The 25498-nt window shown below is 45.5% G+C and overlaps 1 protein-coding gene across 6 annotated transcripts in view; it reads right to left on the bottom strand.

Moving 5' to 3' along the window:
• Positions 1 to 25498, bottom strand: part of TTC6 (tetratricopeptide repeat domain 6) — a 302423-nt gene that overhangs the window by 232317 nt on the left and 44608 nt on the right. For all 6 annotated transcript variants that reach the window (XM_033953436.1, XM_033953440.1, XM_033953437.1 and 3 more), the window contains exons 7-8: positions 18240 to 18399; positions 6296 to 6400 (exon numbers count right to left, since the gene is read on the bottom strand). In XM_033953436.1, coding sequence (XP_033809327.1) covers positions 6296 to 6400; positions 18240 to 18399 — 265 coding nt within the window. The remainder of the gene's footprint in view (positions 1 to 6295; positions 6401 to 18239; positions 18400 to 25498) is intronic.

Below are 25498 nucleotides of genomic sequence, written 5' to 3'. Positions count from 1 at the left end.
AGGCTGACTTACCAAAGTGACTAAGGCTCATTAGCACAAAAAAATGATCCGAGAGGCGACTTTCATTCGTCACTTTAAGGTAATGGAGAAGAACTCTCCTAATATCAAGAAACCAGGACAGGATTAATTCTTCGAGGGCCCCTAGGCACACAAGTACACTGAGCCTCTCTGGCCCTGTCCCGCCCCCACCCCACCCATGTCCCGCCCCATTTATCTGTGTTCTTCTTTACTTCTTTATTTCCACTTGTATTTCTTTTTTTTTTAAATTCAAAGATTAACATACAAGTGCACAGTTTTTCTTCTATGCAACCCCCAAACATCTCTGAACAAATCCCCCTTTCTTCCCTTCCCACCTACTTATCCAGGAATTTAACTCTGAACCCTTTCCATGCATATATGAAAGTGTTCAAATATTTGTAATGCAGTAATACTATCCGAAATATAAGTCTATATTAATAACCAAGTTTACAACGCCTCTCAACTGCCTCACTCTACATTAACCAACTGTAACCTATATGTATGTATAAACAACCAAATCTGTAACTCCTCTAGTATGTTCCACTCCATGTTTGCAACGAAACAACAAGGCAAGCAGTCCAAAGAATCCAACGTGAAACAAAAGAAGATTGGCAGAAAATAAGGAGATTCAAATCAGGTTAATTCAAGGTGCTCCCAAGAACCATGCTTGATGCATTTCGCCAAACAAGGAAAGTCAATGCTAACAAAAAACCATGTCTTTCATACAAACAGAACACAGAAAAAATCTTCGCCTAGTATGGAATAAGTAATCACAAACTCTACCCCCTTTTACAAAACTGTAGTATGGTTTTTAGCCACAGCCAGTGCTAAAAAAAATGCTCTACAGTTTTGTAAAAGGTGGGATAAAATAGAAATACGTAGACAAAGGTTAAATAAAACCATCAAGATGCTGGACTCTGCATACAATGCAAACCACAGAAACAGCAATGCATGTCCCCTAAAGCAAAAAAATAAATAAATAGAAAATTTTTTTTCTACCTGGCATCTTAGTTTCAGTTTGTGTGTCTCTGGCAAAAAAAAAACCCATGGCCTTCTGCCACGGTGAAGCAAATTCCCAAGTATTCTAGGAATTGTGTGGGCTTCAAGTGACTCTTCCAAAAGTCCTGCAGCAGCTGGACAACTTGTGCCACTGCTGTCTCTTCCTCATATTTGTACAGAGCTCTGATTAGCTAGTCATCCAAGTACAGCTGCATTTGGATCCCTTCTTTGTGCAGGTGCACTGCAATGATGACTACCACTTTGGTAAAGGTGCGAGGCTCCGTTGCCAATCTGAATGGGAGCACTGAGAACTGGACATGGCTTTCCAGTACATGGAATCTCAGGAACTGCCTGTGAGCCTCTGACAAATCTAGAAATTCCCCCGGTGCCACCGAAGTTATGACCAAACACATGGTCTCCATTAGAGATTGGGGCACCTTCAGTGTTGCACTGACTGACTTCAGAGTCTTTCCTAGGCATGAAGAAATATGAAAGTATTTGCCCAAGCCTGATTCTTAGACTGATATGGGTTCTACAGTCTCAATATCCATAAGCCGTGTCACTGTTGTTCGGACTCTGACCACTTTCTCTGGCCGACCAGCCAGAGAGTCCATACATCTCTCTTGAATGATGTCCAGTACTCAGTGGTCCATGGCAAATCATTGCTCAAGTCTCCCAATAGGCTGACAATCTTCCTCCAATCAAAGGGGGTTCAACTACCGACCTAGCATCACTGGGACTTCTTGGAGGCTGCCATGGGATGCACACAAGAGGGCTGAACTCTCCTGGAGCCTCCAAACCTCTGCTGAGATCCTTGAAATGATCTATATGCAGAGGATCCTGCTGAAGACTGATGAGATCATAAAGAACTCCAAAAGAAACTGTGACCTGACCCCCCCAGGGGCCCGCAGTCTGCTATCTAGCAAAGACATCAGGCGACAATCTTCCACATCAACATCCAGTCATTTCCAAAGAGCATTTAGCCCTTGAATGGAAATCTAATCTAATCTAATCTAATCCTTAGGTTTGTATACCGCATCATCTCCACGTTCGTAAAGCTCGATGCGGTTTACAGTAGGAGAAATAGGAAGGAACTACAACAGAGGGTTAGAGGTAGAAGTGTGAAGAAAATTTAGAGGACTTGGGATGCCAAGATATAAGAGTTTCCTTGATTCCTAAGTTGGAGGGAGACTTACATTTTTTTGAGAAAAGCCAGGTTTTCAGATGTTTGCGGAAAACTTGGAGAGAGCTCAAGTTCCAAAGAGGGGAGATAAGGTTGTTCCAGAGCTCAGTGATTTTGAAGTGGAGGGAGGTCCCTAGCTTTCCTGTGTGGGAAATGCCTTTTAGCGAGGGGAAGGATAGTTTTAATTTGTGGGAGGATCTGGTGGTATTAGGGTTTGAGGAATTCCGAAAAAGAGGGATAAAGGGAGGGAGGATACCATATAGGATTTTGAAAGTTAAACAGGCGTATTTATAATGGACCCTGGCGATTATCGGAAGCCAGTGGAGCTTGGCCAGGAGCGGGGAGACATGGTCAAATTTACTTTTAGCGAAGATGAGCTTGGCCGCGGCATTCTGAATCCGTTGGAATCTGTGGAGAAATCTACTCAAAGTGGCCTTGGATACTGAATCACCCACACATTTTCTGATTCAGAGCATTCAATGAGCGGAGATCGAATAAGCAGAAACATTGAAAACATCATATAGAGCATCTAATTGGGTGTATGCATCATCCTCTGCCAACAGGGCTTGATGCAATCTGTTATGGCAGGCGCTTGCAACAAAAGAAGCTGTAGCTGCTGCCTTTAAACCCTAGGTCAGGGCCTCAAATTGTTTTTTGAGAACTAAATCCAGTCTACAGTCTTGCATATCTTTTAAAGTTACTCCATCTTCACTAGGCAGTGAAGTATGTTTAGTAGGGTTGTCCAGAAAAATCTAAAGTTGGAAAAACTGAGTGAATTGAAGTTTTTCATATGAATATGATTGTGCTTGATCAGAAAATAACTTTAAAAAATTTTTAAAGCCCATCCTGGGGTTGCTCAAAGCCACTGATTACATAAATCTCCGTTGTTCTTAAAATTTGATATTTTTTTGCTTAATGAGCAAAAATAATAACTATAATTTTTATGTTTTCACAGCAATGATACGAGTACATTGATAAAAAGACATTTTATGTAAAAAATCTAGCAGTATTATATTAAATGAACCTTCAATATCTGCACTTTATTGTGAAAAATAATAGATATTTAACAAATTTCACTAATAGCTAAACACGTACACTTTGGTGTAGTCATCTACCAATGGTGTTCCAAACAGTCAAGCATCCAATGTCTTCTTGAGATAGGATAAAGCCTGAGATGTTGTTTAACTCCTTTGAACAGTGAGGCCTTGTTGCAAGGAGTTGAACAACCCAGTATCCTTTTCCAACAAAGGCCAATTCAGGTCCCAAGTAAGTAGCTAGATCCCATTTACAAAATAGATTTTATGCTCTTATCCTGGGAATAAGCAGTAGATTTCCCCAAACCATCTCTATAATAAACTAAGCTAACTGATTTCACCACATTCTCCAGCAATGAATTTCAGAGTTTATTAAATGTTGTGTGAAGAAATATTTTCTCTGGTTTGTTTTAAATCTACTACTTAATAGCTTCATCACATGCCCCCTGGTCCTAGTATTTTTGAACAGAATAAATAAGCAATTCACATCTATCCTTTCCACTCCACTCAGTATTTTATAGACCTTTATCATATCACTCTTAAGTTGTCTCTTCTCCAAGCTGAAGAGCCCGCTTTAGCCTTTTCTCATAGGGAAGTCGTTCCATCCCTTTTATCATTTTTGTCACCCTTCTCTCTACCTTTTCTAATTCTGCTAAATCTTTTTTGAGACATGGCAATCAGAATTGCACGTAGCATTCAAAGCGTGGCCGTTCCATAGAGCGTTACAACTGCATTATTACATTTTCATCTTTGTTTTCAATTCCTTTCCTGATAATTCCTAACATTCTATTTCCTTTCTTAGCCGATGTCACACATTGAGCTGCGGGTTTCAACATATCCTCAACGATGACACCTAGATCCTTTTCCTGGGCAGTGGAATTCCTCATCACATGGCTAAAGTTCAGGTTACTCTTTCCCACATGCATCACATTGCACTTGCTCACATTAAACATCATCTGCCATTTTGATGCCCAGTCTCCCAGTCTTAAAAGGTCCTCTTGCAATTTTTCACAATCATCTTGCCACAGAATGGTGGCTGAAACGTCAGTTTGTACCTGACAAGACACAGTGAGACCTGGAAACATGCAACAAGAAGTTTGAATAACTATGTGTCAGCAGAAAATTTAATTATCTCACTAGTTATTTCTATCTCTAGATCACTGATAAATATGTTAAAAAAACAGCAGTCCCAGCACAGACCCCTTCGCCATTCAGAATATTAACCATTTAAACCTACTCTCTGTTTTCTGTCTTTCATCAGTTCTTAATCCATAATTGAACATTACCTCCTATCCCATGACTTTCTAATTTCCTCAGAAGTCTTTTATGAGGTACTTTGTCAAATGCCTTTTGAAAATCCAAATATACAATATCAACCAGCTCACCTTTAACCACATGTTCATTCACCCCTTCAAAAAAATGTAGCAGATTGGTGAGAAAAGATTTCCCTTGACTAAATCCATGTTGGTTTTCTTTCATTAATACATGCTTATGAATATGTTTTATCATTTTGTTCTTTATAATAGTCTCTACCATTTTGCCAGGCACCGATGTCAGACTCACCAGTTTATAATTTCCTGGATCACCTCTAGAACCCTTTTTATAAATCGGCATCACGTTGGCCACCCTCCAATCTTCCAGTACTATGCTAGATTTTAAAGAAAAATGACTAATTACTAACAACTGCTCTGCAAGTTCATTTTTCAATTCTAGCAGCACCATCTGATCCAGGTGATTTGCTACTGTTCAAACTGGGAACTGCTACAGAACTGCAATCCTCACAGTTCAGATAAAGACCTGAAAATAAAAAATCTAAATCAGAGCAGATCAGAAAGACACCTTCCAACTCACTTGCAGAAGGAAATACTGAGGAGATGAGGCACAACCCACAGATGCAAGATGTGGAGCCGAGAGATGATGCCTTCTGTAAACTTGTAAGTGAGCCAAGACATGAAGGTAGATGATACCTTTCATAAACTTGCAAGTAAAGCAGAATAACCCACTGGTTCAAGACTCATATGCCTTTTGTACTAAAATTGATATTAGGAGTAGCGTAATGGTTAATGCAGTGACCTGAAAACCTGGGGAACTGGGTTCAATTCCCAATGTAACTCCTTGTGACTCTGAGCAAGACACTTTACCCTCCACCGTCCCAAGTACAAAATAAGTACCTGTACATGTAAAATGTTTTGATTGTATATCAAGTCCCATTCCCCTTCCCCCTCTTACACAGATAAGTGCTTTTATTTTTGGAAAATTCAGCAGTGCTATAATTCAGAATGATATATTAGAGGCATTTCACCACCTATACATACAATCTAAATATGTATTTGGGAATATTCAGCTGCTTCCAGCTGCTTCAGCTGCTTCCAGCTGATATACAGTTAGTAGAGAAGTGGCCTAGTGGTTAGAGCAGCTGCCTCAACACCCTAAGGTTGTGAGTTCAATTCCCACTGCAGCTCCTCATAACCACACAGAAAAGGCATTATATCAAGTCCCATGCTCTTTACCCATTTTTAAACACTAACTGGTTAGATTAGTCCCCAGCATTCAGTGCTAGGCCATATCCGAGCACCACACCGAATATCTGGGGCTAACTGGGGCCAACATTTAGTTGGGGCTCACATAAGACAGTAATGCCGGCCCCAGCTGAAAAATGGCTGGGACCCACATGTTGGTTTTTTTTATCTCCCTAATCCTCGCCAACAAGTTTTCCTTTCCCAAGCAAAGTCACAACGCCCCCCCCCCCCTCCATTTAAGATCCACTATATTGACGAATAATAAGATTTACCATTCTTTGAAGAACTAATTTGCCTCACTATTTTATTTTTTATAACACAAAATAACATTAATATAAACATAAATTGAGTTTCATGTATAAGTGCCTCACCATGACAATTATTATATTACTGGCATTTTTAACTACAGCAGGAAACCATTATTCTGAATCCTGATACAATTCCACTTAAATTGTCTTTTATGCACTGTATCATCATGATTGCCTAGATTTCTTTTCAATGTTTGCAATGTATATGCAAAAGTAACAATGACAAATATTTACCGTGTACTCTGGAAATAAGGTTTCTTTTACAATTGACAGAGGTACAAAGAATTTTGGAGGAGCTGGAGTCCAGAACATTTTTAGAGCTCTTGTTTGAAGAGGAACCTTTGAAAAAAAATATGTTCTGAATAAGAAACTTTGTAGCCTTAGCAAATACATCTATAACTGCCCATAACACATACTGTACAGATTATTTTACAGATTCTTAGCGGAATGAATGTTTCAGCTACTGGATCTCAAAGTCCATCCTTGAGGGCCGCAATGCAGTCGGGTTTTCAGGATTTCCCCAATGAATATGCATTGAAAGCAGTGCATGCACATAGATCTCATGCATATTCATTGGAGAAATCCTGAAAATCCGACTGGATTGCGGCCCTCAAGGAGGGACTTTGAGATCCTTGACTGCTACACCAATAATGGGTACAATTGCCCTTCAAAAAGAGAAATAATGTTGCTTTGCTATCCCTTGTGTTCATGTATGTCTAATAATTAGTTCACGTATGTCTAATTAATTTAAAAATGTTCGTCTCCCAGCTATTTAGTTGTGTATGTCCAATAATTTAAAAATGTGTTTCCCAGTTATTTTTAAATACTTTGTACAATGCTTTGTACTTTTGGATAAGCGTTTAATCCAAACTTAAATAAACTATAAAACTACTCTATTCATGTGAAGCATTTGGGCATTGGCCTCTCCAAATGCTCCAGGTGATACTACTTTCTTCTTTGGGCCAAGGGCCTAGCCAGTTTAACTTATTTAGCTTTCCCAGTTCAACTCTTAAATGGGGTATCAAGGCAAAAGCAGCAGCACTGGATGAGGTGTCCTATAAATGAGTGGGAGCCTGTGGTTCCACCTGGGCCTCAATATGGTGGAGGAGGTGGGAAGTATACTAGAATCAAACTCACATGGGGCAAGGGGAAGGGTAAGCATGTGTGTGAGAGAGAGATTGACTTTGGGAAGGGAAAAAAAAGTTCTCTCTCTACCCCTGCAAATCTGACAAGATGTTCACCCTTTCCAAGGTACAGAGAACGAGAGGGCACTCTCTAAAGTTAAAAGGGGATAGATTCCGTACAAACGTAAGGAAGTCCTTCTTCACCCAGAGAGTGGTAGAAAACTGGAACACTCTTCCGGAGGCTGTTATAGGGGAAAACACCCTCCAGGGATTCAAGACAAAGTTAGACAAGTTCCTGCTGAACAAGGACGTACGCTGGTAGGGCTAGTCTCAGTTAGGGCACTGGTCTTTGACTTAAGGGCCGCTGCGGTAGCGGACTGCTGAGCATGATGGACCAGTTGTCTGACCCTGCAGTGGCAATTCTTATGTTCTTATCCTTACCCACTGCTCTTTCAAACTAACTAGGCTATGACTTTTCTTCATTCTGGACTTCTCTGGGGTTAATATTCAAAAGGTTTATTGATTTAATTTCTTAATTAACTGGACAAATAATCATTTTTAAAATTCCTGCCTTCACCACCACTTAAATTTTATCCATAAAACATGTTGACCAATTAAAATTTAGTTAGTTTTCTTGGGGAAGAGTAACACGTTCTGAGGGGTTTGGTTATCTTTTAGTAAGAAAACACTGATAATGCAATCTGATTAAAGATAATTGGTTAAGGGCTAGATTCACAAAGTAAACCGATCGTGTACCGATCGGTTTGCAACCCCTTTACGAGCAAATTTCCCTCTGGCCTGATTCACTTACCTTTCCTGCAATCCGCTTCGAATCCATGCATGCAAATGAGGAGAAATGCAAGCAAAGTAGACAGGGACGTGATTCACCAGCCAAATTTTCCAAACCGACTAAACTGGCTGATCATCCCAAGAAGCGACTGCTGAGGACCAGTGGAAAACATCTTTCTGACTCTCCAAAGCCCTGCTTTCTGCTGCCCCAATGCTCTTCTCCTGTTTGCCCCGAACTGCCCTGATCTCCTGCCTGCCCTGAACTACTGCCTGCCCCGAATTGCTGCCTGCCCCGAACTGCTTGCTTTCAGGTCCGTCAAGGCCCTTTTCTGCTCTTGGCACGGGGAACCAGAGTGGGGTGAGTCATGGCCCCTGGGGCTATCCGAGCTGCTGCTGGTGGCGGCCGAGCCCAAGCCGGAGGCCCCCTCCGAGAGCTTCTTGCCACTCTCCTTCATGGAGAGCTGCTTCGATCTCCTGCCTGTCTCGACTCTCCCACCCTTCCCCGCAGTGTACCGTGGTTTTAACCCGCAGGCTTAAGAGGGTTAAAACCATGGGCTCCGTTAAAAAAATAAGAAAAAAAATCTCTGATGGGCCCGGAGGTCCAGCGCATGCGCACACCATCTATAGATGGTCTGCACATGCGCTGGGATTGCTTTACAGTGATCCGGGCAGACAGATGGAGGCGTTCCTCCGATTGCCCCATCTGTATATTGAGCTTTGGAGAATTCATCGGACCTGCCCGGATCAGGCCCGATCGGGCAGGTTCGGGAATCTAGCCCTAAGTTTGTCAGAAAATTTCTTGTAACCAAAGAACTTATCTGTCTTTAAGTGAACATCCCATGATTGAATAATTACTGCACCCTGTACAATTTCACTTAAGGAGAAATTAGGTTCTTACCTGCTAATTTACTTTCTTTTAGCTTCTCCAGACCAGTAGAGGTTAACTTTACGATTGGGTATATATCTAATCATGACCAGCAGGTGGAGACTGAAAACAAAACTTTGGGACAGTATATCCTAGCCCCTCCTCTCTATTTCCCTCAGTCTGCCGAATAGCCAAGCAGAACCAAGAACTGGAAAACAACAGAGAGAAAAAACAATACTCCGAAAGGAGTAACAAATAACATACCCAAAAATGCTGTTGGAAAATGCAGAGGAGAAATTCCCGAAGGAAGAAGGTCCCCACAGCTCGCCAGCTAAGCCAGCCGAGCCACAGCCGCTGTTCTTCAATTCTCCCCGGCCCTAGAAAAATACTAGAACCCGCAGCAAAAACCAAAAACTGCCCGCGCAACAGCCCCAACAACAACAACAACAGACAGGGTGGGGACCTCTACTGGTCTGGAGAAGCTAAAAGAAAGTAAATTAGCAGGTAAGAACCTAATTTCTCCTTCTTTAGCACTCTCCAGACCAGTAGAGGTTAACTTTACGATTGGGACGTACCAAAGCAGTCCCTCTCACGGGCGGGACCCCCGAAGGGCCGATACCAGAACACGCTCACCGAACACCGCGTCCCGACGCGCCTGAACATCTACCCGATAATGCCGAACAAATGAATGCAAGGAGGACCAAACCGCAGCCTTACAAATATCCACCGGAGGCACGAGCGACGACTCAGCCCAAGAAGCCGCCTGACCCCTAGTGGAATGAGCCTTGAGAAACTCCGGAACCGGCTTCTTACTCAGAAGATAAGCGGAAGCAATCATCTCCTTGATCCAACGCGCAATAGTAGCCTTAGAAGCGCCAGCCCCCCGACGAGGACCCGCCAGAAGCACAAAGAGATGATCGGAGCTCCGAAAATCCCGGGTCCGCTGCACATAAGCATGGAGGACCCGACCGACATCCAACTTGCGCAGCTGTCGTTGCTCAGAAGAACCCTCCCGACTACCCAAGACCGGGAGGACCACCGATTGATTGACATGAAAAGGAGAAACTACCTTCGGCAGAAAGGAAGGAACAGGCCTCAAAACAACCCGCTCCTTCGAAAACTCCAGGAAGGGAGCCCTACAAGAGAAAGCCTGTAGCTCAGACACCCGTCTAGCGGAAGTAATGGCCACCAAAAAGACCGACTTCAGCGTAAGGTCCTTCAACGAACAGCCATCCAACGGCTCGAAAGGAGGGCGCACTAGAACAGAGAGAACCAGATTGAGATCCCAAGAGGGAATCGAGGGCCTTATGGGAGGCCTAATCAACTTGGCCGCCCTAAGAAAGCGAATCACATCAGGAATGGCAGACAAACGCTGACCTGTCACCAGCCCCCGAAAAGCCGACAGGGCCGCCAGATGAACCCGAAGAGAAGACCAGGCCAGGCCCCTATCCAGGCCATCCTGCAAAAACTCTAGAATGTTAGGCAGAGAAGCGCGAAAGGAGACCACTCCCCGCGCTCGGCACCATTCCTCAAAAAGACGCCAAACCCGTACATAAGCCCGAGAGGTAGAAAGCCTCCGGGACCCCAAAAGTGTAGAGATCACCTTGTCGGAATATCCCTTCTTACTCAGGCGGCCCCTTTCAAGAGCCAAGCCGTAAGACAAAAGGGAGACGGGTCGAACATGGGAATGGGACCCTGCGTCAGAAGATCGCACCCGAGAGGCAGAGGAAGAGGATCCGCCACCAGATGCCTCACCAGATCCGCATACCACGGACGACGAGGCCAATCCGGAGCCACCAAGACCACCAGCCCCGGATGGCGAACAATGCGAAGCAGTACTCTGCCCACTAATGGCCAAGGAGGGAACACATACAACAGCCCCTCCGTTGGCCACGGTTGGACCAGAGCATCCAGACCCTCGGCCAGACCGTCCCTGCGACGACTGAAGAAGCGGGGTACTTTGGCGTTGCCACTTGTAGCCATCAGATCCATCAGGGGCTGCCCCCAAGCACGCACTAGCAACTGAAACGCCTCGGCGCCGAGACACCACTCTCCCGGATCCAAGAAGTGACGACTGAGGAAGTCCGCCTGAACGTTTTCTACCCCGGCAATGTGAGAGGCCGAGAGGTCCAGAAGATGCGACTCCGCCCAAACCATGAGCCGAGCCGCCTCCTGCGCCACCAGAGTGCTCTTGGTGCCCCCCTGACGATTGACATAAGCCACCGCCGTGGCATTGTCCGACAGGACTCTGACCGACTTGCCCAACAAAAGGGAGTGGAAAGCCAACAGCGCCAGCCGGACCGCCCTGGTCTCCAACACGTTGATCGACCAGGAGGCCTCCTCCGTGGACCAGGTTCCCTGAGCCGAGTGACCCAGGCACTGGGCCCCCCAACCCAGGAGACTCGCATCCGTAAGGAGCACCGTCCACTGCGGAAGATCCAGACCCACCCCCTGAACTAGGTGAGGGGTCCGGAGCCACCAACGCAGACTGCAGCGCGCCAAGCCTCGCAGGGGAACCGGAACATCCATCCCGTGCCTCTGGGGAGACCACCTCCGGAGCAGAGCATACTGGAGAGGACGCATGTGGGCCCGCGCCCACCTCACCACGTCCAGGGACGCCGCCATCGACCCCAGGACCTGGAGGAAATCTCGCGCCCGAGGACACCGGGACGCCAAAAGCAGGCGAATCTGAGACTGCAATTTGCTCACCCGGGCCTCTGGGAGGAAGACCTTCCCCAAGGAGGTGTCGAACAGCACCCCGAGGTACTCCAGACGCTGAGCCGGAACCAACCGACTCTTGGAAAGGTTGACCACCCAGCCCAGCGACCGGAGAAACTCCACCACCCGAGCCGTAACCCGGGAGCTCTCCTGCAACGACTTGGCCCGAATTAACCAGTCGTCCAGGTAGGGGTGTACCAGGATGCCCTCCGACCGCAAGGCTGCCGCGACGACCACCATCACCTTGGTGAACGTCCGGGGAGCCGTGGCCAGCCCAAAGGGAAGCGCACAGAACTGATAGTGCCGACCCAAGATCGCAAAGCGCAGGAAACGCTGATGAGAGGCCCGAATGGGAACATGCAAGTAGGCCTCCGTCAGATCGAGAGAAGTGAGAAACTCCCCCGGCTGAACCGCCAGAATGACCGACCGCAGAGTTTCCATACGGAAAGAGGGAATCTTGAGAGCCCTGTTGACCCCTTTCAAATCGAGGATGGGCCGAAAGGTCCCCTCCTTCTTGGGCACCACAAAGTAAATGGAGTACCTGCCCGTGCCCCACTCCGGGGGGGGCACTGGAACTACTGCCCTGAGATCTAGCAAGCGCTGAAGGGTCTGGCGAAACGCCAGCGTCTTCCCAGGAGTCTGACATGGAGAAGCGAGGAAAAAATCCGGCAGAGAGCGGGCGAACTCCAGGGCATAACCGTCCCGCACCACCTCCAGGACCCACTGATCGGACGTGATCTCGGCCCATTTGGGAAAAAAGTCGCGCAGCCGGGCCCCCACCGGAACCAAGGGGGGCGCCGGCAAGGCGTCATTGTGCAGGACGGGAAGCGGGGGAACCGGCGGAGGGATTCCCTGCCCCCCGACGGGCCCCCCGAAAGGGCTGCATGCGCTGGAAGAACCGACCCCGGGAAAACCCCGGAGACTGGAAAGAAGCAGCCCCACGCCCAGGGCGATACTTGCGAAATTCCCGCAAACGCCCCCGGGCCGCACCACCCCGAGACGCCGGGCGGGCACGGTCCTCCGGCAAACGGGGAACTTTCGAGTCCGACAGAGTCTGAATCAACTTATCCAAGTCCTCTCCAAATAAAAACGACCCCCGAAAGGGAAATTTAGTAAGCTTAGCTTTGGACGCAGCATCCGCCGCCCAAGCGCGCAGCCACAACACACGCCTTGCGGCCACGCCAAAAGCCATGGACTTAGCCGAGATCCGCACCAAGTCATACAGAGCATCCGAGAGGAATGAGGCAGCCATCTCAATCTTCGCTACCTCCTGATCCACCAGAGACCAGTCGTCAGACTCTCGATCCAAGACCCGCTCCGCCCACCGAAACACGGCGCGAGCGACCAGTCCCCCACAAATAGCCGCCTGGACCCCAAAGGCAGAGACTTGAAAATTTTGCTTAAGGATGGTCTCCAATTTGCGCTCCTCAGAGTCCCGCAAGGCAGAACCGCCCTCAACAGGCACGGTATGCCGCTTGGAAATAGCCGAGACCACCGCATCCACGACTGGCGAAGCTAACGTAGCCCGATCCCCTTCAGGAATGGGATACAGGCGAGCCATGCTGCGCGCCAGCCGAAACGGCGTCTCCGGCGTTTTCCACTGCTCAAGAATAATATCCCGAATATCCTGATGCATAGGAAAAGAGCGGGAAACGGAACGGATCCCTCGTAACAGAGGGTCCCCCACACGCGGAGTCTCCGGCGGCGCGTCCTCAAAACGCAAAGCCGAAGAAACCTGTTGAATAAGGTCAGGCAGCTCATCTCTCTGAAAAAGGCGCACCACGGACGCCTCGTCACTGGAGAACGGGAAACCCGACAACCCGCCGCCAGCTTCCATCCCCTCCAGAGGGTCCTGGGATTCCTCAGAAGGGTCCAGGTCCTCCTCCAGACCGACACGTTCCTCCGACCACAAATCCTCGTCCCACGACACCCGCGGACGCTTGGACAAGAGAGGCGGCGGAGGGGACGTCACGTCAGACGAGAGAGGCAAAGCCGCAGGGAGCGCGGAGGAAATCCCACCCCCCGAGACCCCCTGGGCGCAACCGGGACCCCCAGCCGCCTGAAAATAGGCTTTGCATAATGAAAAGAAAAAATCAGGGGAAAAACCCCCCGAGGGTCCCAAGGGACTCCCTGCCACAGCAGGGGACCCAGCAGAAACCTGCCCCTGCTTAGCCAAAACAGGGGGAAGGTCACCTGAGGTGGAAGACAAAATGGAGGGGCCAGACAGAGAAGATGGCGTCTTTCCCGCCAAAACTGCTCCCTCCATAGCCTGCAGCGGCTGAGAGACCTGAATAGTCTCAGCCGCTAAAACAGGCAAGCCGGCATCAGCTGTCAAAATATCAGCTGAGAGGGAATCCTCTAAAACCCGACCGTCGGCGGCTCGGGGAATCCCTCCGTGGGCGGACGGAGAAGACCGGGCTTCTCCACCGTTCCCTGCCGACTCGCGAGGCACCATCGGCGGGGAGCTCTGGGCGCCTGCAGCCGCTGCCGACGGAGCTCCTCCACCGCACCGGCCTGAACACCGCTTGCACAGGCCGGCCGCGAGTGCCTCGCGTCTGGAGCACAATGAGCACTTTTTCCCTTTAGAAGTGCTCATTGCTCCATACGCGACCTAGCTGTAAAAAAGTGCCGGTTAGTTGAAAAAATACAGTAAAATACAGTTTTCTTAAAGGGATACAACCCTCCAGACCAGCACTACCTCAGGATTTTTTTTTTTTTTTTTTTTTTTTTTTACAGAACAGACTCCACAGGCTCTCGAAGCAATATGCCTTGCTTGATTTAGGGGGCAAGGCTTACTGCTGAGGCTCCTCTAAAAAAATATGGGGAGGTGGAGGAAGTGGGGGGAGGGACCCCGCTCGTGACCCGCCGGGTTTGACACCCCCGAGGTCGGACGAACCCCCAAACAGAGTCCGTCCAAGCTCCGTCCGGCTAAAAACAGGGACAATAAACCTCTAAACAAATTCCAACAGCCCTACCAAGGGAGATGGGTACAGATCACTCAACACCTGCTGGAGACTGAAAGAAGACTGAGGGAAATAGAGAGGAGGGGCTAGGATATACTGTCCCAAAGTTTTGTTTTCAGTCTCCACCTGCTGGTCATGATTAGATATATACCCAATCGTAAAGTTAACCTCTACTGGTCTGGAGAGTGCTAAAGAAATGGCCTTATACTCATACATAAGTTTCTAATCTTTTGGAATTTTAGTGGCTTATTTTTAAGGCACATAAGAATAGCCATACTGGGTCAGACTGATAGAAACACAAAAATATAATGGTAGATAAAGGCCAAGTGGCCCAGCCAGTCTGCCCATCTGCAGCATCCACTGTCTCCTTCTCTCCCTAAGAGATCTCACGTGCCTGTCCCACACTTTCTTGAAGTCAGCCACAGTCGTCTCCACCACTTCTACCGGGAGACTACTCCATGCATGCATGGACTTCGCATCGATGTCCACATGTGCACAGAGGCCCTCCAGACATAGGCCCAAGTTTAGTGTGCCAGGGCAGAAAAAAATTTGTGAGATATTGCCATAAACTGTACCATTCCTTTGGGTTTTTACAGCCCAAATGCATGAACTAACATTTCTTAGCATTAAATCTTAGCTGCCAAATTTCAGACCATTCTTCAAGTTTCACTAGGTCCATGTCGAACAAGACCCCTAGATATTCCAGGGACTGTGTCAGGGTCAAATTTCTTTTCCTGTAATTCACAATCCAACCCAGGCCCTCCAGAACCTGGACCACCTGATCTACCGTGCGCTGACCCTCAGCCAACAAGGGGGCTCTGATCAGCCAATTGTCCAAGAACAGGTGCACTTGCAGTCCCATCTACCTCAAGTGAGCCGCCATGACCACAATCACCTTGGTGAAAGTAAGAGGCGCCGTTGCCAAGCCAAATGGCAGGGCTGAAAACTGGTAATAATTTTCCAGAACATGAAACTGGAAGAATTTCTGGTACGCCTGATAAATGGAAATATGTAAGTAAGCCTCTGTGAGATCCAGAGAGGCAAAGAACTCTCCCAGGGACACCACTGCTATGACAAGTTTGGTCTCCAATCATATGAGCCTTTCTTTGGTATGCTAAAGTATATGAAGTATCTGCCCGAGCCTAACTCTTTGGGTGGCAACAGTTCTATGGCCTGAATATCCAACAATCTTTGCACAGTGGCTTGCACTTTGACCGCTTTGTCTGGGCACCCCACAGGAGAGTCCACAAACCAATCTGTCAGAGGCTGGGCAAATTCCAGCTTGTAGTCGGACTGAATGATGTCCAGAAACCACGGGTCAGATGTGATGCGCACCCAGGCCTGCAGGAATGCTAAGAGCTTGCTCCCGATATGTAGAGAGACTTCCCTCGGCCTGGTGTCACTGCACCTTTTTGGTCCAGGGCACAGAATTGGAGGTGGAAGGCTGGGTGCATCTGGAGCCAAAGAACCGCTGCTGCTAGCAATCAGAAAATCTTTGAGACACAGCACTGAAATATGGGCGGAAACACCTGGAGCCATGAAAATTAGAGCAACCCAAACCTCTAGGGGTCCTGGGTCTGCAGTCAGGCAGAGCAACAGTCCACCACAGAATTCATGAGATCATCTAGGCCCTTGCCAAACAATAACTGTTTCTGAAAGAGAAGTCTAGCCAGAGTAGCCTTGGAGGTGGAATCACCAATATAATCCACTCCAGCTAAAAAAATGTGAGAAGGCAGCTCCATGGCCTCACTCTCCAGAGTGCACAGCCAAGACAGATAGGCATGTGTGACAAATGATGTCACTGAAGCAGCCTTTATTCCTAAAGCCGCTGCCTCAAAGAGTCTCCTAAGGACATCTACTCGGAGGTCCTGCATGTCCTTGAGCACACCACCCTCACTAGAAAGGGAGATGTGCTTAGTCACCTGTGACACCAAAGAGACCACCTTAGGTCGACAAAGAAGCTGCTGGCACTCCTGTGCCATAGGATACAGATGAGACATGGATCTCGCTTTCTTAAGGGCACTATCTGAGGTCCCATTGCTTTGAGATCAGAATGCTCATATCAGGATGCCAGGGAAAGGTGGAAGACTGTGAGGGCACAACACACAGCCAAGAAGAGGAAGTGGATATAACCGGCTGAGTGACTAAATTCAACTGCAAAGACTCCAAAATGAGGTCCAGCAAAGCCACAGACTTAAATAAACACAGAACTGAGGGCTCATCTCCTGGTTCCAAAGTCCCCAAGGGATCTGCAGATCCAGCATTCAGTCCCGTGTCCCCAGCCTCAGGAAGTGCTATGTAGGAAAACAAGGGATCGGTAAGCTGGTCATTATCACAAGGATCTCCCAGAACAGAGTCAGCCAGCCCAGGAACAGTGGCTGACTGAGAGGATGAAGTGCCTAAAAAAGTAATGCAACCGAGAGACACATATGAGGTGGAGTGGCATTGTGCAGAGGAAGAATGACTGGTCTGAAATGTATGAAACAAATGTTTCATAAATTCTGTGAAGGCCTCCGGACCCTGGAGCGTAGAGTCACCCTGTGATGACTTCACCTTGCATTTCTTGAATTGTGGAGGGTCCGCAGCCTTTAACATGGAACTTTCAGCTGTGCTGAGTCCCGAAAATAAAGAAGGCTGCCCCAAAGTGCTAGCCAAGTGTTTTAACACCTGCTTATTCAGAGGAGAGGCTAAGTTTTGCAAAGACACTCCTGAGGTGCTAAATCTGTGCAAATCTGGCAAGAATTCATAGTAGGAGAGCGCAAGGACTCCATCCCAACATGTTTTGAGGCAAAATTTGCAGATTTAGATGAGCAGGAAGCATCTGAAAAAAAGATCGCTAAAAATCCAAGATGGCTACCGCCAGGAAATTTGTGCCCAATTCGCAATATTTTTCACATTTAGTAAAGTCTAAAAACAGCGATTTTAGGATTTTTCAGGTGGGGGAATACAGGGGGACATGCAGAAACCTTCAAAACTTTGAAATTTAGACACCTCACAGGCTGTGACAGCCTTTACTCACTGTGACCTGTGCTAGAAATGTGCTGCAGCCTGCCTCAGATCTCTTAGAATAGCTGGAATCAAAGAATCACCACCTCATGCTGGGAATGCCTCTTCAACAATGATCTTCGGGCTGCCAGACATGGTGCTTGACCGCACCTCCATCTACCCAGACACAATCAGGGAAGGGCGGAGGGAAAAAGTACAGTTGGCACCCTGGAAGACACCACTGAGCCTCCTAGGTATGCCTAATTGCCTGAGCTCGAACCCTCAGTAGGAGAGAAAAAGTGAGGATGGCCCCGAGCTCCTAAGAAACAAATGCAGGCTGGCCAAAACATACCACCAGTGATTGGCCTGTCAGCTGCAGACCAAAGTCTGTGTGTTCTCTATGCAGGCAGAGCTGAACAATTGCTCCAAGCCCAAACAAATGACAAAAAGGGGACGAAAACACTGAATAAAATAAGAAAAAAGGGACAGCAGAAGAGAAACACTCCTTCAGGCATGCATGCAAAAGGGAAGAACTGTAGATGGTACTAGAGCTCCCAGTGAAGTAAAGGAGAATCACAGAAAAAATCCATAATGGCATGCAATTGGGAGATAACCCATATTTCTAGAATGAATCACCTACTGCACTGGAATATGGGTTATAGTAATAAGAATGATTGTGATGAAGTTTAAAAAATATATATAATTTTAATCATTTTTTTTAAATGAAATCTTACTTTTTCTCCCAGTAGCTGCATCTGTGGACGTTCAACATAGTATTCAGCTAGTCTCTGCCATTCACCTAGACTTTCAGGTTTATGAGGGGGTAAAACCTGAATACTACTCTTCAAATTGTGCTCCAACAATTCTGAAACACGAATTCCTTGATGCAGGATTCTGTAATAGGAACAAATAATAGCAAGCAAGAAAATGATATGATTTCAGGAATACTTTCCATATAAGATCTGTAAAAAGAAAGCAAGGAAAAGATATGCAACTAAAGAATACAACTCTTGATGCTACTGGGATGCTTCTCTAACATCATCAGAAAAATAAACAATTTAAATCAATTCCATCAAGCCCAATGTAACAATCCAAACTGAGATTTTAAAATGTGACAACAATTACAGCAAGTAAAAAACAAAGAAAACTCTAAAAACAAAAAACCTAACTGGGGGCATTATTGGGGCCAGGATCGGTCAATAATCCCAAATGAAGAGGCCAAAGCATAGGAAATCATTTTAAAAATCAGTATCAAAGACATAAAAATTGTCATGACTCAAGAAAAACGCAGACATAATGACTAAAGAAAAAACATTTGTGAAGAACTACTGAAAAAAGACTGAAGGGGACCCTGTACAAAAACAATAATGGGTGCTTCTCTGGCACATACTCAGTATCTGCATAAATAAGTGAATAAGGAGTTACACTAACAATCTGGTGGTAATTCTTCCATGATGCTCAGAGATCAATATTCATAAAGATCATTTTGGTAATTATCTAGACAAATCATTGTTTTTTAAAATACCTCCCCACTCAAAAATTACTTTTTTTTTTTTTTACTTTTTACAGCTAATCAGTTGGCCGACACAATCTGAATGGAAATGAAAAAGAAGACAGGCATTCAGGCACATGATTATCATTTAGCCAAACCTTACTGAATATCAGCAATAGCTCCTAAACTCAACTGTATATTTCTGGTTGTGGCACAGGCCTATCCTAAAGTTAATCAGGTAGGATTGGCAGACTACTGAAAATTGGTTTTACCAAAAACAACTTGATTCCTCTTTTCCTCTGGCTCTTAAAAACTTGGTAAAACAATGATACCTGGTCATTCTAATCAACTCACCACCGTCAAATATTTTTTAAATGCCCTAGCAGTGAAAGAATCCTCTTGCTTACCTCTTTTCACCTTTCAAAAATTAAAAATTACCACACATTATGGTCACATTTTAAAAATATACAGGTTTCAAATTTATTTATAACTACATATCCCCCTTATTAAAGACTGTCTAGTTGGGGGGGGGGGGGCGTGGCTTGACAGCGCATGAGCATAGTCGGGTAAACGGTGAGCTCCGTCCTGACAGACCTTTTCAAAGATAAATAGGTTATAAAAATTTTATTTGGCTCAAAAAGGTGGACATAATATTATGGCGTCCTGAAAGCAAGTAAAGGCTGATTCAGCTTTTACAGCAACGGGAAGTGCTAAAAGGTCGAAGCCCGAGCCAGTGACCCCCTCGAAAAATCTAATACTGAAGGACAATCTGGATAATAATGAGATTCTTCTTGAGCTGCGAGCAATTAGAGAAATTGTATCGGATAACTCAAAGAAAATACAAGAGGTGAAGGAAGAAATTTCTATTCTCAATAAAAAAAATGGAGTTAGCTGAAAACAAAATGGATAACCTAGAAAAAAGAATTGAGACCATTGAAATAGAAGTAATTCAAATAAAGCCTGATCATAAAAAGATTGAAATACTTACGCGGATGCTTGAGGATTGCTGTAATAGGGAGATAAGGAGTAACCTGAGACTATTGGGGCTTCCAGAAGGGGCAGAGAAAAATAATCCGACTTCCTTTTTAGAGAACCTCCTTCCTAAAATCCTGCCAATAAAAATGAAATTTCCCTTAGAAATCTAAAGAACCCATAGGATACCTTCAAAAAGGATTGACAGTCAAAGGGGACCGCGTCCAGTAATCTTCAAGCTTTTAAGGCACCAACAGGCACTGGAAATATGTCGCCTTGCAAAAGAGAATAAAAATTAAAAATTTCAGGATTCCCGTATTCATATTGTGCCAGACTTCGCGCCAGCAACTGCAGCTAAAAGGAAGAGTTTTTTAGATTTGAGGCCGCAATTGAGAAACATCGGAGCAAAATACGGCTTGATTTATCCTGCGACTATGAGGGTGACATACAGAAATAAAACAACTAATTTTAAGGAACCAGAAGATTTGCAAGAATTTTTAAAACAAATGGAAGAACCAATGTCTTTATAAATACTTTTATTTTATTTTGAGAGGTTTTACCTAGGAAGCTGAGTTATGACATATAATTTATTCGAGTTTGTAATAATATACATTAAGTATGAAAAATTACAACAGTTTAAAACTAAAGATTTAACGGCTCAGGAAAGAAACGTTGACAATAGAATGTCAGTGACTGCTTGGGTAAGGAGATGTTGCTGTTACAACGGATTTCAGAACAGAAGCAGAGAAAACTTATTACGAAAGAAATCACACAACTGATAAAATTATAATGCTAATGTGACTATGAAAATAGGTGTATGACAAGGCATTTATCGCCGAAAGATTAAGGAATAGATGAGATTTATGGGCTTTAAAATATGAAGTAGTGGAAGTATATTAAAAAGTTCATGATATCTATTTCTTTATGATGATAGCCCTGTTTATATCTTATCTGAATGATATTGTCTATTCCATCTGTTTCCACACTCACATATTGTTCGTTTCATATTAATAACATCATTTCATGCTGGGTGGTCATTATAATTAGTTAAATTCTAATTAGGAAATATCTGTTGGTATAGCATTATACAAAGGGGTCCTTTTACAAAGGTGCGTTAGTGGTTAAACGCGCGGAATACCGCGCGTTAACCCGCCTGCTGCACTAGTACCTAATGCCTCCATTGACGAGGCATTAGGATTTTAGGCTGCCGCGGGGGTTAGCTCGTGATGAAATGTCCGACGTGCTAACCCCGTAGCGGGCCTTGATAAAAGGAGCCCAAAGTGTGGGTTTACTGGTCAAATTTGGAGCATATACAGTTTTAGAAATTTATGCTAATTGATAAGTCAATGATTAATAGCCTCTAGCTTCAACAGAGCACCCTTAATGTCTCCCTGGTCTATGACATTGTCCGAGAAGACTCTGACCGCTTTGCCTTCCAGGATCTTTTCAAATGATTGCAGTGCTAAGCGAATGGCTCTCAGGTCCAATTTGTTGATGGACCATTTCTCCTGAAAAGGCAACCATAAGCCCTGAATCAGGCGATCCTCGCATTTTATATTGTTAACCGCTTAGAAACCAAAATAAGCGGTCTAAAAAAGATTTTAATAAACTTGAAACTTGATCAGTATCACCAAGAGGAAATGCAGAGAGGAAAGCCCTTGGTCAGTGTCTCCGCCCAAAGCCACCACTGCAAGCTTTGATCCACTTTCGCCGACCAGGTCATCAGCATTTGGAGCGAATCCATCTGCAGAGATAAGCAGGATAACAGCTTTTGCCCAAAGTACCACTTCTATGATCACTACCATTGACACCAGTACCAGCAGGTAATGCCAAGTCGTAGGAGCTGGCTTTGCCAGGAACTCTCAAATCTGGGCTCTTAGCTTCAGCTTGTGTGACTCTGGAAGAAGCACATGGCCTTCTGCCAGGTACTTCAGGAATTGGGCCAGTTCCAGGTGACTCTTTCAGGAATTTATAATCTATCTCAGGTCTTGTAAGAGCTGGACAGCTTGTGTCACTGTCTTGTGTCCGTCAGTTTTGGATGGAGCCCCGACTAACCAATCGTCCAACTATGGGTTTACATGAATCCCTGCCTTGCGAAGGTATACTGCTGCTACTACCATCCCCTTGGTGAGGAACTTTCTGTGTTTCAGGAATATGGGAATATGCGACTAAGCCTCCGTCAAATCTAGTGCAGCTAGGAATTCCTCCAGTGCCACCAAGGCAATGATTTTATACATAGTTTCATCCATAACTTGGGTATCTTTAGTGCAGTATTGACAGACTTCACATTCAGGATTGGTCTCAAGTCACTTGAGACTTTCTTGGGCAAAATCAAGTATATGGAGTATATGAGCAAGATGAGTTCTATAGGATTGGGCGACACATTGACAAAATGGGCTGGGAACTGGCTTGGAGGTAGGCTTCTGAGGGTAGTGTGAACGGCACCCCCCTCCGAAATGACGGAGGTAATCAGTGGAGTGCCGCAGACAGCGGGAGGGAGGGAGACAGAAAGAAAGAAAGAAAGAAAGACACAGGGGCAGGGAGAGGGACAGAAAGACAGACAGAGAAAGGGGGCCAGGGAGAGAGAAAGAGTCAGTGGGAGGGAGACAGACAGACATATATTCTAGCACCCGTTAATGTAACATAATAAAACCCTAAGCGGCGCATGCGCACTCCTACCTGCGTGTTCCTTATGTCCGTGGCCGGAAGGAGTGTGCATGCGCACCTACAACTGCCCCACACTCGCGAAGGGAGAAGATACAGAAACAAAGAAAGACTGACAGACAGCCAGGGAGAGAGACAGTAAGACAGGGGGCCAGGGAAGAGACAGAGACACACAGGGGGACAGAGACAGAAAGAAAGGGGGGCAGGGAGAGAGATAAAAAACATAAAGTAAGAAAGAAAGGATTGCCTCAGCGACCCATTGTGCTAAAAGTGTACACATCTATTCTAACACCCGTTAATGTAACGGGCTTAAACACTAGTATGATCATAATTTTGACCAAACAGAGCAGTTTAACAGCCACAATTAGGATATTTGGAGGCACTTTAAGTTTGCAACCTCAGTGTCACAATAAAGGACAGTGGTCTCAAACTTGCGGCCCGGGGACAACATGCAGCCCGCCAGGTACTATTTTGAGGCCCTCAGTATGTTTATCATAATCACAAAAGTAAAATAAAACAGTTTCTTGATTATATGTCTCTTTAGCTATAAATTACAATATTATTATTAAGACAGCCAAAAGGAAAGATTTATAAACTATAACGAGTTTTACCTCATGCAAAATTGTCATTTCTTTAATAAGATATTAACTATTTTTTTCTGAGGCCCTCCAAGTACCTACAAATCCAAAATGTGGCCCTGCAAAGGGTTTGAGTTTGAGACCACTGCCATAGATCAAACAACTATGGCTAGCTGAAGAATGTACTTGAATCAGGTTCTGGAGTAAACCAAGGGCCATGGCTCTAAGCCAAAGGACTAGAAACATAGAAACATAGAACATAGAAAGATGACGCAAGAAAAGGGCTATAGCCCATCAAGTCTGCCCACTCTACTGACCCACCCCACTAAGTCAGAGTATTGCTCGACCCACGTAAAGATCCCACGTGGATGTCCCATTTATTCTTAAAGTCGAGCACGCTAGTGGCCTTGATCACCTGCACCGGTAGTTTGTTCCAGTGATCCACCACCCTTTCTGTGAAGAAATACTTCCTGGTGTCACCACCAAATCTCCCTCCTCTGAGTTTGAGCGGGTGCCCCCTTGTGACTGAAGGTCCCTTAGGAAATAATATGGCGTTTTCCACCTCGATACGACCTGTGACGTACTTAAATGTCTCAATCATGTCACCCCTCTCCCTGCGCTCCTCTAGAGAGTAGAGCTGCAACTTGCCCAGTCTTTCCTCGTATGAGAGACCCTTGAGTCCGGAGACCATCCTAGTGGCCATTCGCTGGACTGACTCAGCTCGAAGTACATCTTTACGGTAATGTGGCCTCCAGAATTGCACACAGTACTCCAGATGAGGTCTCACCATGGTTCTGTACAGTGGCATTATGACTTCAGGTTTACGGCTGACGAAGCTTCTATTGATACATCCCATCATTCGCCTTGCCTTGGACTATTGTAACAATGGTTAGACAGGACAGGAGAGAAGAAAGGATACATCATAGATGTAGATGAAGACTCATTCAAATTGTGCTGGAAACTCAAAGGAGAAGTAGGTAGCTGTGGGGTACAAAATACTTTGTTGCCCAGATGAACTGGCCTTAATATCAAATAAATTACTTGGTTTCTTCAGTTGAAATACTAGAAGTTTGCATTACAGTGTCAACTCAGGATAAAACACATTCTAGCTTCATAAACCAATGTCTCCATCAGGTTAACGAATGTGTTTAAAACATGAGTTTAAGCAAGTTAGCTGAGCCAATGGGTCCTAAATGTCAGCGAGCAGTCAAACATAGATAACAAGAAGGCTTCATACTTACCAAATGCTATTCATCACTGGAATGTCTCTTTAAACAAAACAGGTTATTGCTGTTTTGTACCTTTAACCCCACTGCAAAAGTTTACAATGGAATAATGCAACCTTAAGTGGTGGATAATATAAGCAAGCAAATGTCAATCAATATACATACTCCTGGTAAAACTAAATCAATTAGCTGTAACATAGATCTTTTTACAAGTGATTTGAAATGACTATCCTGCTCACAAAACATGTGTTTGCTTTACTCTGATTCCTTGTAGTAGTAGAACCTGTTAAATGCTGAGGTCAGTCACAGCTTGCTGATTCCATGTGAGTATATAAATTCCTGAAAGAAAGGTTGATCCACTTTAGGACAAATTCCTTGAGGCTCTTTCTTTGGGGCAAGAAGGGGGCAGGTGGAAAATAGTATTTAAAAAAAAGATTAAGATATTACTAGGTCTATCATTACCCTAAGGATAAGCTGTGAAAAAAAACTTGCTACCTCACATTTCCCTCAGGGTAATGTCACCAAATGGGTTATGCTTATGCACCAGAATACACATTCATTCTCTTTCTCTCTCTTTCACTTTCCTTTGTGGCACTTTTTCATTAAAGACTCTGTGAGCCTCCTCAGTTGGCCTAATAGATTGATTCATTCATTCATTCACATATCTATAATAATAAAACCCTAACCAATCATGCGCACCTGAAACTCAGTAGAATAAAACCGCCGAGCAGGGAGGAACCGCTGAGCAAGGGAAGCATCTCACCGCAGTGGAGGTACTACCGAGCATAGAGGAACCACCAAGCAGGGAAGTGTCTCAGCGCAGTGGCAGCAGTCCTGACCTGCCAACCCCCCCATTCCTTACCCAAAGCAGCAGTGGCAGCGCTGTAAACAGGCTGTTCGCAGCAAGCCCTGGCAGTGTCTTTCATCTGCCGCATCATTTTAGATGTGGTAGAGGAAAGGTCCTGTCGGGGTTGACCACGAACAGCCTGTTTACAGCGCTGCCACTGCTGCTTTGGATAAGGAATGGGGGGTTTGGCCGGTCAGGATTACTGCCACTGCTA

Source organism: Geotrypetes seraphini, chromosome 7 (genome assembly GCF_902459505.1).
Source record: "Geotrypetes seraphini chromosome 7, aGeoSer1.1, whole genome shotgun sequence".
In the NCBI taxonomy this organism is placed as follows: Eukaryota; Metazoa; Chordata; class Amphibia; order Gymnophiona; family Dermophiidae; genus Geotrypetes; species Geotrypetes seraphini.
This window is presented reverse-complemented; position numbering and strand designations above follow the sequence as displayed.